Source organism: Trichoplax adhaerens, genomic scaffold (assembly GCF_000150275.1).
Source record: "Trichoplax adhaerens TRIADscaffold_7 genomic scaffold, whole genome shotgun sequence".
Taxonomy (NCBI): Eukaryota; Metazoa; Placozoa; class Uniplacotomia; order Trichoplacea; family Trichoplacidae; genus Trichoplax; species Trichoplax adhaerens.
In genome coordinates, this window is record NW_002060949.1 from 2858256 (window position 1) to 2879181 (window position 20926).

Here is a 20926-nt window from a genome sequence, read left to right on the forward strand (position 1 = left end):
ATCAGTTGTAGAGGCAAAGCAAAATTATGCAACTTTATCAAATGCGTCTTGGCAAGTATTTTCAGTTTAAATAAAAGATTATGACTCATTTAATTTGTTTTATATTTTAAGAATTTATTCGTAGGGTAATGCCCATTTACAGTGTTGGTACAATACGAGTATAAAGTCAAACTACGATGTATAACGTGAATTATCAATAATTTGAGTTTTGGAAATGTGAGTGTATACAAGGATGTGATATATCATGAAACTCATCTTGAAGATTCTAAACCGCCAATTACTACCATCTTAAGTAATTGTTTATTATACTATGGGTTAATTGTATTATTAACCGTACATAACAGGGTCTTTGAAACCCTAGAAATGCTAACGCTATTTTAATTCAAACCACTGCATGGAATAGCTATATTAGATAACTATCAAGTAGCGATCTCTATTGGTGGATGAATCGCTGCTATGCGGCTACATCTTCATTCATGTTAATCAAATTAAGTATTAAAAGAATGTACAATATTGAGGTAAAGTTCTAGATACTGCTGAGGAAGTAGCAAGTAAACACACGAATATCAAAACATAAATAAATGACATAGGATTCATGGAATCGTTATTGCTTCCATCAACACGTATACCCGTATACGAACGCAAGTATACGTATATACGAGTATGTTTATATACATAGTATTCTTGTTTTCATCATGCTCGCATAACATTGCAATTAGTCGTTTACAGACACTACAAAAATTTAGTGCTGAAAACGATATTCAGATCATAAAGAAGCGATATTAAGAGACCAACAAAGGGCCACTTCCCATCTTCCCTGGCCACGCTTCCTTAGCATATACTTTATGCTTTTTCGTTGATAAGGTTTCGGAAGCAGAAACTTCATTCATCGGCAAATTACCAGCTGGAATTGGTACTGAAGGTAATGCTACTTCATCAGGAATAACTGGACCAACATCTGGAGCTGGATTAAGTCGAATAGATGACGTTAATCCAGAGAAAATCGAATATGAACCAGTTCCTACTCCAGTCATCATATTTGAATCGTCCTGGTCATGTTTGTTAATCGGTAGATTAATATAGTGGTCAGCGCCAGCAATCCCTTCGAAAGTATTCCTTTCAGTTCGTTGTTTCTAAATTAGATAAAAAATTTACAATAAGGCTAGCTCAGGAATACCTTTAACAAATCTGTAATTAGTAAAAGAACTTATAATATTAGCTAGGAGATAGAAGAACCAATGATGAAAACATTTGCTACGGGAAAAAGACTAAACAATTTTAGTTCGATAGTGCTTACTTTCAAGGGCACTACTGTTGATTGTACCATATTCCTAAATCTCCCAACGCTTGAATCGACATCCTCTGGAAAATTACAAACGATCATCAGTTATGCACTTTATCATAATCTATTATTTTATTACATCTACGTCGCATTTGTAACTTAGATTGTATAATAAATCTGCATAAAGGTAACAAATAAGTGAGAATACTTAATTGACAGAAACATTATAGGAGTACCTGTTAGCACCTTAATGGTATTGTACGTATAGTTAATTGTAAATATTATATTATGCATAGATGTACGCTATATATGAATACATACCGGGATTTATAATTTCCTCTTGGCCAAACTGTACCTTTAAGCGAGCTTTATGCTTGCGTTTACCGCTCATTAATATATCGTTAGACTTATCATTTTCAATAACCAAAGAAGAGATTCTTTTGTTATGTGCTGTATTATATTCTGTTAGATCCTGAAGGAGCGATTGATAAGCTATTTTACGATTGCAATCTCGTAGACGCATATAGTTTTTATCGTACATCATATACAGATATACTGGTATCTATTCTTATTTCTATTTATGGTTTATGCGTGCTGTACACGTATATTTTTTTATTAAACACAGGTTTACAGTCTGTGCAGCACCTATGATGCACTTACATCTAATTCGTTATCGTTTTCAGGCAAGGAGAGTAGACTTTTGACAGCGTTATCTTCACTATTATCGCCACCAACAGGTATCACCCTTGTCGGAGGCTTTTCTCTTATTACATAACATCGAGTAGAAGCACCAAACAGTATAGTGCTATCTACCGGTAACTGTTGCGGTTTATTTGCTTCTAACCTTACTGATCCAAGGAATGTCCCGTGCGCTGAAAGTGTAATTATCAGCATTAAATATGTGCATAGGCTTCAATTTACCGTACAACGGATCATAAAATAGATGACCAAGTGCCATTCGTGCGAATTCAAGATGTCAAATGCCATGATTTTTACATATTAGAAAAATTTTTGCTATAGTGAACACTAATTCGCTGAGCGTTGAGAAACCGAGTTCGGTACTTTAGCTCTATACTTGAACAACGCTATAAAAGTAATATTAGAAAATTAACACTTACTACTGCCAAGATCCATGATGAAAAATCGTTTTAACTGTTTATGGAACACTATTGCACTGTGAACACGAGAGCACGATTCATGGTTAAGAGGAAAATCGCAATTTTCGGAATTACGCCCAAAGAGGTAATAACTTTTTTCGTCAATTATTAATTTCTAAAATTAAGATAAAAACAAGGGATGAGTAAATAGCAGTATAGTATACTGTTCGTGGTAAAATATTACAAAAATGTAGTCAATACTCGATTTAACAGTCAATTGTCAGGTCTTACACGGAATACTGGTAAGGTAAAGAATCCTTTGATACTATGCGAACAGTACAGTGAACGTAGTTACGTTTTTTTTATAAATAGAATAAAAATAAAAATAAAAATAAAAGAAAATAATATGTACTGTATATACATAAGTATAATAAATAAATCCTTGTACAGTAGGGTACAATGTTTTCAAGATCGGTCGTATGCATTTTAAGTAAGTTGTTAGTGGTAGGCTACTAGGGTGTATATATATTTTGAGGTCAGTAGTAACTAGCAAGCATTCCTATTAGGAATTTAAATTAGAGTAAACAGATCTGAGAATTTCATTGTCAACATGTACTCGTATGCCTAGACAACTTCTCTAGTACATATAAGGTCATAGTTTAGAATGTTGTGCAGATCCGGAAACAGCCGTATATCGTATTACAAACTAGAGCAATATAAGGTAAGAGCACGCTGCTTAATTATATAATTATTGTACTCGTATGAACGTATATAACATTTAAAGAAATTTACGAACTTGTCCTGGGATATGGTCATTAACACTCTTTATCCAGCAGACAAGGTTAGAACGTAGAGTTCCACCAATTATAGTACAGTAACTGTACAAGCTAACGTATACAGGTAAGGTATAGTGCACTATACTTATTATATAAATATCATTATTACCGATGTTTACCAAATAACTACCAATAGGGTTGAATTACACTAGAATAAAATTCAATTTAAGATTAGAAAAAGTCTTCAAATCGAAGTTATGTAACTGATTGTTAACAAGCGTAACAACGTAGTTATGGTAAGTATGAAGTAGAGATGTTCAAATTTTTGCATAAAAAGTACGATAAATTGAGCAATCCTATATTGTTAAATTTTTTTTTGTATGAAACGTGTATTCAATTAAAGTAGTGATTGTCATACTTCAAATTAGCGCAATCGATTCTCAAGTTAGTGTTGATGTATAATATTGGTAGGACTATATTCGTATGATAGTCGAATTACTGGAGAATAATCGTGTATTGACTTCGGATTCCGAAGTGAACAAGAAGGAAGTTGCAAAACACTGGTATTAAGTCTGTTGTGCAGAGTGTACAATAAGCATAAGCGTACATTGGATTATATCTATATAATTATTGAATCTTAAAGACAGATGATGCATGTGCGCTTTTGTAGACAGCATGCTATGAAGTGAATGTTATTACAGTCTGCTGTATTACGCCCGCTCATAAAAGTGGTCACTTTCATTAGTTAGCGAGGCAGTGGATTTCTTGATTTATTTACTTCAGATATAGCTGTGACTTCCTCATGGTGTGTGTATTTATGTACATACATGAATTATACGTATTTCAGACCTTGCTATAAGCCTGTGACTATCAAATAGTTAGCAATGCAATAATCATATAATGAACTATTGCTGTAGTTCATTTTAAAAATTTTTTTGTCAGCAAATCCTTTGCTTTTATGTTTTAGGTATAAGAATATTAAGGTTGAGACGTATTGTAGTAATTGATAGGGTATCTTTCTCTTAATCTTTTACTTTAGCATGGATATACTGATTCAATTTTAGTGATGCTGCTTTTTAATGAAGGGAATTTTAATTCAAAGACATGGTTACAGGAAGACAATGACATCCTGAAATCGAATTAAGGCATAACTGCTACATTTTGTAACCTTTTGCAGTAAATGCGTTTACTTTAGTACACTATGATACTGTATTGTTAGGGATTACTGTAGAAGTTACAGCGTCGATAACTTGAGACGACTACCATCCATTGATGGCAAGTTGATAGCAAGTTGATGATACTGTACTGTACAGTAGATGATTTTAATTCGATGTATCTTATAACGTCATTGACAAGATATACCGGGTATGTAAGGGCTTCAATACTTTAAAATGATTCCTCTACATTTCAATAAAAAGTATTTCACTGTGTACATCAACTAACTAAATAAGAACATAAAGTTCATATTGATTGCAACATGTCTTCCGCTGACTACGCATAGGCTATAATACTTGCTACAAAATATCTTATTGGACTAATTTCATTCCATAATCCTTTTATGAAAGTTCAAGCATATCCGTTCTCTTCAAATTGATAATCCATAGTCTATTTTGCTACAGCTGATACAGAAGAGTATTGGTGTACTATTATTTATGTAAAATATAATGGCAGATATCGCCTGGATTTATTATATATATAAATAATCATGGTCAAGACAAGATTTGGACCAAAAGCGCATCCAATTTACTCCAGTGGCCTGGCAAACCAATGAAATGTATTGTGTCATGTGTAAGCTTGTCAGTGGCCAGTGGCCACTCGGTGGTCAAGTAACAGTAAAAGAGAGCAAAGACATGTATAGGTACTGTATGTAACCATACTGTCAATTGAAGTATATGACATACTACATGGTAAACAATTGGTCAATGCATACCTCAACCAAAGTACCATTTTTCATTACATCTAAATGGAAACCAGCAGTCGGTTTACCAGCCCTAAATAGGATAGATCAGCCATGAATTACTACTGAACTGGCTATATAGCATTACTGTAAACGATGCCTATATTAATCAAGTCAATGTTTGAGAAAATTGTAAGCTAACTAACCACTTCGGTGGCTCAAATTTTGCCATGTTTATGCAAGAGCCTACGGGCTCGACAACATCAAGCTGATTAGTCCCCAGTCCAATAATGAATACTGGTAGGTGTTGCGCACGTTTTTAGCCAGGGTTGTGTTACTTGTGTAGTCAGCGTACAAGTCGAGTCAGCGTTATGGCAAGGAGTCAGGGACTCACAGTACAATATACTGTACAAAACGAGTGCATAGTACTGTACTGGACTGGACAGTACTGTACAGTATAGTGTACAGTATGTACAGTACAGCGCAGTACAGTAGTAGTCTCCATCGAGCAATAGTCAGTGGCTCAGTGCACAAGTCGGAGTCAGCGTTATGCAAGGAGTCAGGGACTCACAGTACAACATACTGTACAAAATGAGTGCATTGTACTGTACTGTACAGTACAGCAGTAGTCTCCATCGAGCAATAGTCAGTGCACAAGTCGAGCCAGCGTTATGGCAAGGAGTCAGGGACTCACAGTACAACATACTGTACAAAACGAGTGCAAAGTACTGTATTGGACCGTACAGTATACTGTACTGTACAGTACTGTACAGTACAGTACAGTACCTTACAGTACAGTAGTGTAAACTGGACTGCAACATTCGCTACTTAAGTACCGGGTCGTACCATTCAATACTGTACACGGTACAGTACAGTTCAGTCGCTTGCGCGTCAGTCTCTGCTGTCACAAGTACTGTACTGTAGAGTACAGTAAGTACGGTACGCTCGATGTCATACAAATACTCTCTCTCGTGGTAAGAACACGATCGACATAAAAAAAAGAACGTTCTCTTGTGTTCGAACGCGCTCTTAAACAGTGCATAAATGCAATGCACTGTACACTGTACACTGTACAAATGTACTGTACAGTACATGCGCTATTGGCTTCGGGAGTACAGACGGATAGATTCAGCTCCACACCAGATTTTTACTTTGGCTCCTTCTCTTCTGTAGTCACTGAGCCACGCACGCGAACGAGGTAAAAGCATGCTGCCGGTGAGTAATGCTGAGCGAGTGGAATGTTGCTAATTGACTGATGAAATTGAATGGTTGAGACCTGAAAACTTCATCCACAATTTCAAATATATTATGATTGAATTAAAATGAACTTATTTGCAAAGTAGAATACTCACTTACGGTATCTATCTTATATAACAGGTAGGTATCGGCAACATCATTGCAGCATGACGTTCAATATTAAAGGTAAATGGCAGTCTATAGCCATCGATTGCGAAGAAGGTATTGAGCTAGATCAGCTGCAAGGATTAGTCTCTTTTGAAGAATTAACCGATTATACTATAACAGATGGTACAGGAAAGGTAATCAATAATAATCATGCCGCTAATACTATCGATGACTAGCTATGTAGTTCCAATGAATCCCAATACTTGCTGCGTAAATGGAGTAATATTATACAAGAAAATACACGTAAAGTAGCTGACGTTGTTCGTTAATGGACTCTAGTTCTAATGCCATACGTAGTATGCATTTCATCTCAACGATGTGCATGTAATTGTATACAGTACAATATCATCGATCTGCTTTTAAGTTATTGATCTCTTAATAAACAGGTCAGCGAAGTGACCAATCGTTCCAAAAATAAATCTGTAAAAAAGACCCCCAAAAAGGACGCCAATAAAGTTGAAGAAGAAAGTACTGTTGAAAATCCACACGATGATGGAAAAGGTAAACTTATTTTCATTCTATACAGTAGAAGCATCTTTACTATAGACACTGGATACTCTTTTTCTCTCTTTGAGTGACTTTGTCAAGTTTGTCTTTACTGACAGCGATTTTGCTTGTAAGTGAATTCTTCAAAGCAAACATCGGGTCATATACTACTGGACGCGTATACTGTACTAAGTACTAATGCCTATATGTGTAAATGTAGTTGAAAGAACTGTGATGAGAATCATACTGTAGTTATTTTCTCCTTTATGACCAGCTATATGGCTAATACAGTACTGTACTACCATGGTAATACGTGTTAAACTTGTATATATATATAGATAACGTGAACATGAAAGCATGGGACTCGTTGCAAGTTCCAGAACCTGTCCTCAAAGCTTTATCCGATATGAATTTTTTAACACCAACTCCCATTCAGTCGCTATCTTTGGTAGCAGCTATCCGTGATAGGAAAGATATCATCGGAGCTGCCGAAACGGTTTGTTAAATGATATATATACAAGTATTTAGTAAACGTACCACCTATGGTACGTGAATGTAGCTGCAATTAAGATCCAGGTTATACCTATCTATCAATAAATTTTTCTATATTTTTGATTATAATGGACAATCGAACTTTACTGATAAGTGTTGGTGGTATATGATGAAAAAACTTCCTTTACATACAGGGCTCAGGAAAAACGTTAGCTTATGGGATTCCAATCATTCAACGAATTTTACAACTCAAGGCAGGTAAATTTGGAGACACGTACTTTGCTAGTGCAGCTTTGAATTTCTTCGTCGGTAGCTACTAAATTAAGTAATTGATGACGACTTTTAATATTCAAAAATAAATATCAACTCTAGATGGTAAGAAATCGTCAAAAAGAAAGTGGGACAAAGCAAACAACAAGACAGAAGTGATCAAAGAAACCCCAAGCAAAAAAAGAAAGCATGAAAAAGGAGCAAAACCTACCAGCTCTACAAGTGACCAAAAATCGTCAAATAAAACTACAGTTGATAATATGGATAATTCGGAAGTTGCGGAAAGCCCTGTATACGCTTTAGTTTTAACGCCCACTAGAGAACTTGCACTACAAGTTAGAGACCATTTAAGAAGTGCTGCCAAGTATACCGACCTAAAAGTTAGTCTAAAATACCTACTTGCATTTCAAGAGTGCAACAAAACCAATTATCAGACGTATCTTAATAGCCACGAAAACTTTTCTGCAGATTGAAGCTATTGTCGGTGGAATATCTCAACACAAGCAACAACGACTATTAAACTATCAGCCTGAAATTATTATTGCGACACCTGGGCGCATGTGGCAGCTATTAAGCGAGGTTTTTTTCTTTTATAAATTCAATTTTTTGAAATAGTAAATTTTCTACGGTATATATTTTTTAACCTTTGTGATGTACTTTTTATAGTCTCAATCTTATGTTATGGCATTTAGGGGGAAAGCCATCTACAAACCATAAATAAGCTACCGTTACTAGTGCTAGATGAAGTTGACAGGATGATAGAATATGGACATTATGCCGAACTATCAGATATACTGGAGAGATTACCGGAACGTCCATTAAGACAAACTTTGGTTTATTCAGCTACATTGACCATAAATAAGAATAAAAAAGTAGAAATGAAAAAAAGTGTTAAGAAGAAGTTATCTAATGAAAAAACATTTGGTAAGTCTAAAACATTTTAGGGATATGTCTGTTTTGATTTTAATTTTTTATGGATAGTCTACAATCATACAGCCACAACAAGTCAGCATTATTTCTCCAGATGGTATAGTGATAATGCGTTACAGTTGTGGAAAAATAATTTGTGAAATTTTATTCGCGAATTCGATCCTGTTTTAGTTTTGAATTTGCTTTATAAATTCCACACTGCGTTTCCTGAGAGTTGGCTCAAAATGATCGTATTTGAGACCATAGCATAGAAACGCATATCTTGCCTGCTAAAACTTGTAGTGTTAACAAATCGTTGGTAAAGATATCTAAAATTATGAAAATTTTGGATTGGTATTTATATCATGTGGTAGATTATTAATTCAGTTGATACTTCACGTTTTTACACAGATGCTCTAATAGAAAAACTTAAACTTGATAAAAAAGTGAAAGTCATTAACCTAATAGAAAAAGATATAACTGTAGAAACTCTTGTAGAAGCACGAATCAATTGCATGGTTGATGACAAGGTATGATTTTACTGTTACTTTTAAATTTTTACGTATCGTAGCTAGTCTTGAATGAAGAACCTGATAAATAGCCATGTTAAAATTTTTATTTCAGTTGAGCTGCTTGTACCTTTTTTGTTTACTTTTTCCTGGTAAAACGTTGGTATTTGCAAATTCGGTATCTTGTATTAAAAAAGTTGTCGATATCTTCCGCTTATTGGAGCAACCGGCTTATCCACTCCATGCTAAGATGCAACAACGACAGCGTCTCAAAAATTTGGACAGGTTTTATTCAACTACTGTGATTTATATTAACATGCATACATGCGATCCTCATTTGATATAAAATTTATGTATATTATAGGTTCAAATCGTCTCCTAGTGGGATTTTATTTTGTACCGATGTCGCAGCTCGTGGAATTGACATCAAAGATATTAAATATGTTATTCATTTCGAGTTGCCTAAAGCAGCTGAGGTAAGCTATGTGAGATACAGCATAGCTCTATATCAGTTATTGCTTCACTAAAAGAATACTTTATGGACAGCTATATGTTCATCGCTGTGGTCGAACGGCTCGCGCTGCTAGCGAAGGTATGAGCATTGCGCTCCTTAGTCCGAGAGATATACAGTCTTATAGAAATATTACAAAGGTGCTTAATCGAGGTAATTATAAATGGAGACTATAGTCAGGAAGGTTCATCTTGCTTTGAAGTAAATTTCTACGTTTTTATTTATATCTAATGTAAATATAGATATACCCGAATTTCCTTTGGATCGGTCATTTGAAAGAGATGTTAAGCGCCGGATGGTCCTCGCCGAACGTATAGTTAGCTTGGAAAAAACGTATGTGTACAATACAGCAATTATTGCATGTGGTATACGAAATACGCGTATGCGCAATTATAAAGTTATCAACTTATTGATGGTACGTAAATATTTTTCTTAGTTCATCAAGGGAAAAGTCTCGTAAAGCTTGGCTTAAAACAGCGGCCGAGGCCTTAGATGTTACGTTAAATGACGAAATGTATCCTAACTAAAATTTGCAGTTGATCTGGTACCTTACCTAACTTAGCAACAGTAACTGAATAGTAAGCAGGATGTATGATCGATTGACCGTATACAGTAGTACCTTATAAATTTCTTGCATTTACTTCGTATTGTCTACATGCAATATATTTTCTTGTTGTAAACGTCTTTAACGAATTTCTAGCGACTTGTCTGTCAATGCAAGATCCGAAAATGAAAATTCAATCAAACTAGCAAGAAGTAAATATTGAATAACTTTTTCAAAATATAACGAATCTATGTTGCTAACGTAGCATCGTATAATACTCTCCCAACTCCCATTTTTCAGTTTATTGTAACAAACCATATAGGATTAATACTGTAATAGGCATCTCAAAATTAAATTAAACGTAAAAGCTGTACTAATGCAGGATGTATATTATCGTATGACAGAGATGCTCACAACGCAGTTGAAATTACCGTTAACAACCCGCAACTTTTCTGGAAATTTTCCCGCCACAAACGAAATTCTTTCGACTCCTCGTTCCGGTACGTATAACTTACATAGTTTATGTATAGCTTCAATACATGAAGATTTTCGTTATCATGGATACGAGTTTTTTGTACTGAATCATTTTATAATATTATATATACTGTATATCATCAATAACTCTGAGTGCTTAACAGTGATGATTTTCTCGTGTTTACAATCCTCAGATGATCCTATTACGCCAAATAAAGATGATAGTATTGCGGGAATAGAGGCTTTAAAAAAGAAGAATAAGCGAAAAACTGCCGCAAGAAGAGATGATAGTATTGTGGGAATAGAGGCTTTAAAAAAGAAAAATAAGCGAAAAACTGTCACAAGAAGAGATGATAGTATTGCGGGAATAAGAGCTTTAAAAAAGAAAAAAAAGCAAAAAACTGCCTTCAAGAAGAAATAAGACAGCAAGTCCTGGGAACGAGCATAATGGTCTTATGTATATATATAAGCTTCAAAGAAAGATAATTTAATGTTTTTATTTATTTTGAAAAACCATATCACAATTTTAAATAATTTTTCCTTAAGAATAATGTTGGATGACTGAGATAATTTCCTCTAATGTGTTAATGTACTAAATTACTGCGAACGATCGCAATTGAGCCCTTACTGCTCCTCTTTATCTGTACAATATATCTGTTTGGAATAAAACACTGGTATAGATTTATTACTCAATGATCTGATAGTAAGCAGCAAATGCTGGTTAATCTCAAACCGATATTTTCATTGACAACTTCTGTTATCTGAAAGGTTAATGGAAAAACGTTATTGAAGATTTCTCATCTATGTTCACTTATAGATACGTGCCAAAACTTACAGCATTTGATTCATATTTCCATATCTTGATCCATCCATCTGATAGGGCAGCAACAACGACATTAGGCATCGTTGGGTTTGACGTTGAGCAGACTTTCATAGCTTTTATCCTAATAATGTACCATTGATCGTATATCAGTCATATATGCGTAAGGACAAATGAATAAATTGGAAACACTAATCGTCATGTACGATAGCAGACAGCTATAATAGACTCTTTAGTTGGGAAATATCGTGTTTCTACACACACTAGCGCTAATTTACAGATGCGATTAAAAGTTTGCAAAAAAATAAGTAAATAAATTTGGTTATGAGATACTTGGTATTTCTAGAAATACAATATACTCCACCTGCTAGATAATTTTGCTGATTCCGATGAACAACTTTCACTGCTTATTTCATATAATTTCAGAATTGAATTGTCGCCAGTTATTGCTACAATATTCTCCTAGATATAAAAACGTAAACAATGCACAATTAGCATAGAGCTTCATCTTGTTTGAAAATTTTAACATACCGAGATGAATTGTAGTGAAGTGATTCGGCTCTGAAAATCCACTTTATGTACAAATGAAGCAGTCTGAAAATTAACGTTAAACATTTAAATCTATTTTAAGTTAACTGCCTAGTCAGTTTTCTGGGTAAAGTTAGCTTACCTTTAATTCATAAAAAAAAGCCTTATTTTTTACAACTAAAGCGTAAAGATGACCAGAGGGCGACCACTGTACGATGGGTACATCTGGATTGGAGAATTTGGTAGACAAGTGATGTTTATTTAGATATCAATCACTTTTTATTAAATGAAATTGCAATTACCTTCTTTGCAGTTAACAATGTAAGACTGTCTGCCGGTGACTAGGTTCCATACTCTAAAGTTGGAAAAAGTTGTTAATTAAATAGTATTAATATCGTGTAACAACAAAAGACGCTTGCGTATTGCGATCCTGCAAACATCAAGGCGGCAGCATACCTACCTCATAGTTTTGTCTTTTGATGTTGTCATAGCCATATTATTTGAAGGGTGCACAGCCAAAGAATTTATAGCTGATCTTTGAGGAGGGAATTTGATAGTAAATATAAGTTACTCAATCACAGATATAATTTGAAGGGAGATCCCATACGAAGTCAATATCATACTTGTGTCCTTTGAAATTTTTCAAGCATTCCCAAGATTTACATTTCCAAATTGTTAGGATACCATCTTCTGCAGTACTTAACAGATGTGATTTTGATGCAAATTCTAATCCCGTTACAGTACCTATAGTGTAATGAGGAAAGCATTTCGCATAAAACAAATTTCAAGTTCTCTAGCCTGTAACGAGTAGCAAAGCATTACCGTTGTGATGCATCAGAGTTCCTAGCTCTATTCTCTTGTTGAAACTGTATAGCCTGCAATGCAAATCATCACAATTTAATGATCTATTTTATAATACTGCACTGAATTATTGACTGTATAACTATGAACTATGCATATTTCGAGGTTGCTGATAAGTGCATGCTGTTGAATTATTTTATATTATACTGTACTGTACTGTATATTCTGTATACACGTAAACGTATATAATTATTTACTATTGAATATGCACAATCGATCGTCATTACTGAACTATACATGAACGAGTAATTCAGACTCCTGATGGCATATACTGTATGGGACACTAATAATGTCTGCATAGCATCATATATAGAGAATTGAATGTATCAAATCCTGGATTTGGTTAGTAATTGTAGGATTAGGCCAATTATTTGGCCTATTCTTAATGCGTACGTTAATGTATTTGGAAATTCATCGATGCAAGCAGTAGAGAGTATGGCTATTGTCTATTGTGCATATATTATTGCTCCAACCGTTATAGCAGCGCATCAAGACCTCTTACTGTACAGTACTCTATGATCGAATATTCCAAATTTCTATCTTAATATCGCTGACAGAATAAAAATGAATTCTATCGAAAATAAATGAATAGTACCTAACGCATTCGTCTGTACTACCAGAAGCGAAGTAATCACCGGTAGCAGCAAGGGCCTTCACATTACCTGAATGGTTTTGATTGGAAAAATCTAATGCAAAATCCTATTTATAGAGGTCAATTTAGAGAGAAATGGATAGCTATAAATGGAAAGCTATGATGTTGCCCAATTCATTTTTAACATATCATAATAACTAATGCAAAACCTTGCTATCAGAGCCATCAATATCCCAATGGAATCCAAGTACTTGTCCATCATAATCACCCACAATCACCTCCATCCTGCGGTTGGTTTAGCCTCGATCACACACGGCTTGTGTTGCAGCCTCGACACAAAGTGATGTCACTCGTGACGAATGACTTCCGTCGTTCGTAGTACTGTGCCACGAACTACGGTACTAACTACAGTACTAAAGGTAAGATTTACTGTACTGTACAGTACATTGTACGGTATAGTGTTGTACTGTACTGTAGTCTACAGTATGACTGCCGCGGAGTCTGTCTGTATAGACGTACGCTAGTGACATTGTTTTTGCTAGCGATTTAGTACAGCGCTTAAAAAGTAGTCCACGATACTGTATCGCTGTGCATCACGCTAGTACTGTACCATACAGTAAGCTGAAAATGAAAAGCTTATTATTTATCTCTATAATAAACATTGGTAATTCTAGTTTCAAATATAATGTCGCAATACTGTACAGTGTACAGTCAGGGTTTGAACAGTTCAGCACAGTACTGTACTGTACTGTACTGTACTGTACACTGTACACTGTACAGCGTACACAGGCGCACAAGCAAAATCGAAAATCTCGCGGGCTTGAGAGATATCCAAAAAATGAAAGGATGGTCCTGGTCGATGTCCGCGGCATTGAAGTCGATTTCCCATTTAATCCCTATCCATGCCAGTTAGATTACATGACTAATGTTATACAATGCCTGCAAGAGGTAGAACTCCAAACTTTTCATTGAGAATACATAGGATAGAGGCCTAAAAAAATAACCATAGCAGTTTATAGTACTGTTCTAAGTGAATTTCAATGAAGAAGCTCTTTGTAACTTGTCGCTCGTACAGTACGTGCTTGAACTTGATTCAGCCCAAGTTGTTACAGTCGCCGTTGAATAGACGAAGTATATACTGTACACTAGCAACTTTAAAGTACTGATCTAGCCACTTACAAAGTACAGTATAAAAATAAAATTCTCTATCATACCATACATAAACATGGCGAATCAACATCCTCTGAATTTACTAAACCAAGCAAGTTGATGCTGATATCTTTACCTACTTTTAGGGAAAAAATGGTATTTTAGAAAGCCCAACTGGCACTGGTAAAACGCTATGCCTTCTGTGTGCTTGCTTGGCTTGGCGACAAACTTACGTTGCTCAGGTACAACTTAACCAACGGATACAAATGCAACAATTGCAACAGAATCCAAATACGGACAGAAATAGTCAAGATCTAAAAGAACACTTACAAGATGATATATCTCAAGCTCTATTTGGTAGTAATCGCAATGACGGTAAGCGAAGATTTCCCCTATTCATGCACTGAATCGTTAATCAACAACTATGGTACAACACTAGCCGTACTGTAAAATAGGTTTCCTTCTTTTAAATCGCCCTTTTTCATCTAGTGCGCTTTCATGCTATACAGCATATTAGTGGCCTTTCACCAAACGCTGATTAGTGTCGATAATTGATATAATCAAATATACCTGTATTCTATCCATTTGTAGGTACAACAATCTTTCAAGTGCCGAAGATAATTTATTCTTCACGTACTCATTCACAATTATCCCAAGTCGTCAATGAATTAAAACATACTATTTATAGGTGAGTGGAATGATTTCAGCTAATTACAGTAGTTAGGTATTAGGGAATACAGTGATACTGTACAGTATATATGTAGTATGTAGTACCGTAAGAAAATGAAATATGATAAGAATCTGTCAGAATATGAGCATCGTTGTCATCAATAATATGTGTTAACGCTCTCGTGCAAATAATTTCATATTTCTGCATGAGTTGTAATGAATTGCCAAAGGAGCTTACTGGTATTACGCACAGTATCCATTGGCGATTTACGTATTGACAACACCCCTGCAATAATACTAAAATTGACGTTTATTGAAAGTATACAACAAATATCAGAGTTATACACTAAACAGTAAACGAATTAGCAAGTATTCTTTTTTCCTGTAATTGTAAAATAACACAATTGCACTCTTGTTAATGTCTACAGGTCTTTAACTACAGTAATTACGCGTGACTACATTATACTGTTGTTGTATTAACTTACTTTTAAAGTATTATGCGTTATCTGTACGTCTTTGTGATAGAATTCTTATTGTGCAGTTTGTAAGGTTTTTCCTTTAGAATTCAAGTACATCCTTCACAATTTTTAAACACTTTGTATGAGCATATTCTGGATAAGCTATCTGAACTATCACCATTTTTTATCCATCTAGGCCGAAAATTTGTATTCTAGGATCTCGTGAACAAATGTGCATTCATCCTGAAGTAGCAAAGTTACAAAGCAATACAGCAAAGGTCATTCATATACGTAGTGTTAACTGGACTATTTAACTAATAAAAATGTCTGTATATATTTGTTAATCAAACATGTTCTTTTTTAATTTATTATTTATATCAATACAGATTCATGCATGTAGAGCTAAAGTAAATGCCCGAACATGTCATTTCTGCAATAATGTAGAAAGTAAGTATCTTTAATTAATTATCGTTTTGATATACTATAACTCGATAATTAACGTCTTTGTCATGTTCATTCATTAATTAAATTAATTATAGCAATAATTATTTAATTGACAAATTTTTAATTCTTAATTCTTATTCTATTAGCAAAAAAAGATGATCCTAGTTTTTCGGAAAATATCTTGGATATTGAAGAGTTGGTCGAATTAGGAGGAAAACAGAAGTAATTACTTTTAGTTATGATATCATTTTTTAACTGTAGACTCTGGGGCTGTTGCTTATGATGAAACTGTTTCTTTTATCACTCAAATATGACTTAAAATGATTAATTCTCCACCAACACTGAGGCGACAGAGTAGCAAATATGTAATTGCTATCACTGTACTAGAATACTTATTTTCGGTCTTGCACCTCATCCCTAAATTTTTTATGTGCACGATTTACTTACTACGTATATAGGGTTTGCCCTTATTACATGGCAAGAGAGCTAAGATCCAATGCCGATATAGTTTTCATGCCTTATAATTACCTCATCGATTTCAAGGTAGTTTTTAAATGATTTTTCGACTGTATGTATCTGTGCAATGTTAATTCTTAGATTACCGGTACGTAAATTTAGTCTAGGCAATCGAATAGCATTGATATGAAGAATGCAATTATCATTTGTGATGAAGCCCATAATTTGGTATTTTTCATGTTTTTAATTTCCTCATATTAATATTTCACTGTGATTCATTGTAGTCAACAACTCAATCGAATCTGTCTAATACTTCCATCCATATACCGACATAATTATACAATTATATCATTCTAGGAAAAAATTTGTGAAGATTCAGCTTCTTTTGATCTTTCATCAGCCGATATTGCTAACTGCATAGATGAAGTTGACAACTTTATTAATATTCTTCAAAGAATAAAGTCAACTACAGATAGCGAAGAATATGACGCAACAGGTATGCGATGCAATGTTAATAATGTCATTGGAAGACTATTTCAATAGGATTCAGCGATTTCATTGTAATAGACTCTTAGGCTTTTGCGTATCCGTAATCTATTTTGTAGTATAACATTGAAAGCTTATAAATACCAAATATTATTTATAACGTCCAGGGGCCGCCGATACCGACCTTGACGTGGAGGATCTGGCGACACTGAAAGGTTAGTTGTAACTTTTACATACAGTATAGTATAGGCAATTCTGGCATATCCGCGTGGATTAACTTCATAGTGGTCATGTGTATGTGTTTAACATTCTAGCACTGCTTCTGAAGTTGGAAGAGATTCTCGGAGATATAGAACTTCCCAGTTCCGGTAACGGAGTTACAAAGCCTGGAAGGTACCAAGTACACACTTATTAACCGTTGCTAACAATATTTCGTATAGTGAAGTTGATATCGAGTGGTTTATATAAAACGTAGATGCAATATTTCATATTTGTATGACAAGGATACCAAGTAGCTTTACTGTCTAACAATGCGGTATGTGATTGAATCTAGCTATATATATGAAATATTTAAACAACTTAATGTAACATTTGAAACAAAACACCTTTTTGTGCAAGTATTGGGAAAGTGTATAGATGCCACAGTATCAGGTACTGTTGTTGCTTTAATATAAATCTTAAATTCTACGCATAAACGATCTCTTATTTTCACTACAGTACCATTCATTCCTTTCTTGTAACTGTAGATAGCAAAACTCTAAGAGCAAAACACTTTGGATTAGAAAAAGTTTTAGATATTTTAACGGTAATTTTTCTTGGTTATGAAGTTATCAATCAAAGAAATCAACTCATTGTTTAATATTATTAACTGTTAGTTGATATTCGGAGCAAATCAAATAGATTTATCATCTGGTTCTAGTTCGAATTCGCAAAGATATTATAAGGTAATCATATACATAGAGACTTTAATAGACTATTATTCAAGCAATTGTTGTCCTGTAGGTTCATATTCGATCCGATAATAACATAAGAAAATGGCAAACGTCACATAGTGATCCTTGGACAACAGCAAAAAAGGCTGCTAAAGAGGGTCGGTATAGTGTTGTCTTTAATTATTACATGCTATTAAACCTTATTTTAAGCATGATAGCACATGTTCTTAAAGTTATTTTCTTTAATCTGTATATTTTTATTTAATAGGTCGGATTCTTAGTTACTGGTGTTTTAGCCCTAGTTACAGTATGAAAGAATTAATAGATCAAGAAGTTCGAGCAGTAATACTTACAAGTGGAACTCTTTCCCCGATAGAATCACTGGTTGCGGAATTTCAAGTGTAATGAACTTTAGTATCTTGCATCTCAAAGAGTAAACTTATAGTAACTGCCGTATTTTATATCTGTTCAGGAGCTTTCCAGTTCAGTTACAAAATCCTCACGTTATCGACAAGAAGCAAATTTGGATTGGTACTGTATCTAAGGGCCCTTGTGGTACAGCTCTTAACTCATCGTACAGAAATCGGTAAACTTGCAAAGAAATAGTTAATAACCTTGCTATTTATTAATTTATAAATGCTGATAAAATGTTAACACTCCTATAGATCGTCAGCAGAATATTTATCTTCGTTAGGCAATACGATTGGTGGGTATATATGTATAATGATAAATATAATTGTAAAATTGTTTAGATTAATCCTAATGCTAGCCATAAAAACTTGTTACAGTCAATTTTGCCAGAATAATACCCGATGGATTGTTGGTATTTTTTCCATCTTATCCGGTAATGAATTCCTGTATTGAACATTGGCAGGTAGGATAAGTAGGCGGAGAATTATACTCGCAAGCCTTGCAGATATTGTTAGGCTGGTAACGCAACTAAGGAACACTATTTTCTATTTCTTTATTACAAAAGTCCTCCGGTATATGGGACCGAATATGTCAACATAAAAGTTTGCATATTGAACCCCAGCACAAATCTGAATTTAATAGGGTTGGTATTTGAATTACAACACAGCCGATTTTAGGTACAGCTATATTCGTATATTACAATAAATGACCAAAAGTTTTTACGATCCAGGTAATGGATGAATATTATTCGAGTGTAAGAGATGAAAATTGTAGTGGAGCCATATTTCTAGGTGTATGTAGAGGAAAGGTGAATGCTATATTTTTTCTTAGCCTTTAGTTCATGTAATTAATGGTAATATCAAATTATGAAAGGCCTCTTTTGATCTTGTAGTTCAAATATTTGTGCAATGATTGTATTTAAAATAGGTTAGTGAGGGTGTTGATTTTGCGGATATTAACGGTAGGGCTGTTATAATTACTGGCTTGCCCTTCCCTCCGAGTAAAGAAGCAAAGGTTAAACATACCAATATCAGTTTTTGAACCTCATCTTAAATTTACTAAAGATATATTAACCCAAAATTCCTCTAGGTGATGCTGAAAATGCAGTATCTAGATGAAAACATTGGATTTAAAGAGCACAAGGTTAGTATTACTCATGAATAATCCTATGTTAGGCTTAGAAACGTATTTATAAATCAACTATACGCTAGAATGTTTCATTCTTATCACCCCTTTATGAAAATATTCGCTTTTTATTCCTGTCCTATTAAATTAGTCAATATGTGGGAGAGATTGGTATCGTCAACAGGCTTCTCGCGCCGTAAATCAAGCAATTGGCCGCGTAATAAGGCATCGAAATGATTATGGTGCAATAATCCTTTGTGATGAAAGGTAACTTGCTAGACCTCACTTTTATTAGTTTTTGTCCAAAGCTTACGACGAACCATTAATATTTCATTAGAATTAAAAATTATTAATACTATTGCCACTGTCAGTAGCTACTATTGTTTATACACTAAGTTAAACAGAATTCATGGTAATTAAAGGTTATTTCTGGAATGTAAACAGATTTAATCAAAAAGACTCAATAAGCCAGTTACCTAAGTGGTTAAAAGACTATGTTCAAGCATATGGTAGTTTTGGCCTCACTCAAAAAAGTTTAAAAGATTTCTTTTCTACTGCAATGACTCTGGTTAGATTGCACGTCAATTTTTAAATCGCCATTACTTTTATTTTTGCTTCAACGTTTCGTTTTCTAGCTTATTATAAAATACGCGTACATCCAATTTTTGTTCAGGGCAGGGAAGTTTCGTCAGAGAAAGCTGCTCTCAAGCACAGTAATGCAGAAATAGCGAAAAATCTTTCGCGTCCTTTCAAGAAACCGACTTCTAGTGAGAAAAACGCGAAGGATGTTGTGTTACATGTCGCTAGTTTACAGCCAACAGTCCCAAAGTCTCCTAATGACCGCAAAGCAGCTGAGAGACTAGAATCGAGAAAGCAAACCAGCTTATTAGAATCATTAAACCAGTGTGATGAAAATAGGATTACAGATACTGTTCCAGATAAGAACGTGAGCTAATAGACGTCAACCAATATCTCCTCGGATATATTGTAAATCTAAATTTCAGTTTTGTAGTTACTGTTCATTGATAAACGTTGTACATGTTATTAATTTTTTAGGATACTGCAACAATCTCCAGCACTATTTTAGACGAGAATCTGTCCAATGTTGACGCCAAAATCAACGCTATGCCAGTCGCGAAAAGAACTCATAAGGTATATATGACTTTCGATGAATATAAGATACTATCAGGTTTATTAACTCTGCCAATTATCAATTTCTCACTCTTTATTCTGTGTAACTGAGAAGCGATAGCTGAATGTTTTGTGCATATTTTTTTATACTCTTTAGATTATTCTGCACAAAAAAGGTACAAATTCAGGAAATCGAGAGAATACGGCCGCTAT

At 34.4% G+C, this 20926-nt stretch overlaps 4 protein-coding genes across 4 annotated transcripts; 2 read left to right on the top strand and 2 right to left on the bottom strand.

The window, feature by feature from the left end:
• Positions 1-782: 782 nt before the first annotated feature.
• On the bottom strand, positions 783-5284 carry TRIADDRAFT_58109 (uncharacterized protein; the record flags this gene model as incomplete). Its single annotated transcript, XM_002114335.1, has 7 exons — positions 783-1133; positions 1298-1362; positions 1604-1754; positions 1943-2154; positions 2401-2554; positions 5086-5146; positions 5259-5284. 7 exons carry the CDS (start codon positions 5282-5284, stop codon positions 783-785), a joined length of 1020 nt encoding a protein of 339 aa, XP_002114371.1.
• A 1171-nt stretch (positions 5285-6455) lies between these two features.
• TRIADDRAFT_58110 (uncharacterized protein) lies at positions 6456-11072 on the top strand (the record flags this gene model as incomplete). Its single annotated transcript, XM_002114009.1, has 14 exons — positions 6456-6590; positions 6843-6957; positions 7281-7438; positions 7629-7692; positions 7807-8084; positions 8173-8283; positions 8397-8628; positions 9025-9143; positions 9238-9407; positions 9487-9598; positions 9669-9714; positions 9876-10048; positions 10560-10677; positions 10846-11072. 14 exons carry the CDS (start codon positions 6456-6458, stop codon positions 11070-11072), a joined length of 2058 nt encoding a protein of 685 aa, XP_002114045.1.
• Positions 11073-11340: 268 nt separating this feature from the next.
• TRIADDRAFT_58111 (uncharacterized protein) lies at positions 11341-12494 on the bottom strand (the record flags this gene model as incomplete). Its single annotated transcript, XM_002114336.1, has 7 exons — positions 11341-11412; positions 11487-11595; positions 11836-11933; positions 12003-12065; positions 12142-12224; positions 12302-12354; positions 12460-12494. The coding sequence occupies 7 exons, from the start codon at positions 12492-12494 to the stop codon at positions 11341-11343; spliced, it is 513 nt and encodes a 170-aa protein (XP_002114372.1).
• A 1804-nt stretch (positions 12495-14298) lies between these two features.
• TRIADDRAFT_27892 (uncharacterized protein) lies at positions 14299-20174 on the top strand (the record flags this gene model as incomplete). Its single annotated transcript, XM_002114010.1, has 22 exons — positions 14299-14400; positions 14748-14907; positions 15211-15289; positions 15925-16006; positions 16115-16175; positions 16319-16394; positions 16631-16715; positions 16791-16856; positions 16986-17147; positions 17630-17765; positions 17861-17932; positions 18015-18107; positions 18315-18447; positions 18519-18632; positions 18712-18752; positions 18835-18920; positions 19023-19100; positions 19188-19265; positions 19385-19471; positions 19547-19600; positions 19734-19849; positions 20027-20174. The coding sequence occupies 22 exons, from the start codon at positions 14299-14301 to the stop codon at positions 20172-20174; spliced, it is 2109 nt and encodes a 702-aa protein (XP_002114046.1).
• Between the last annotated feature and the right edge of the window lie 752 nt (positions 20175-20926).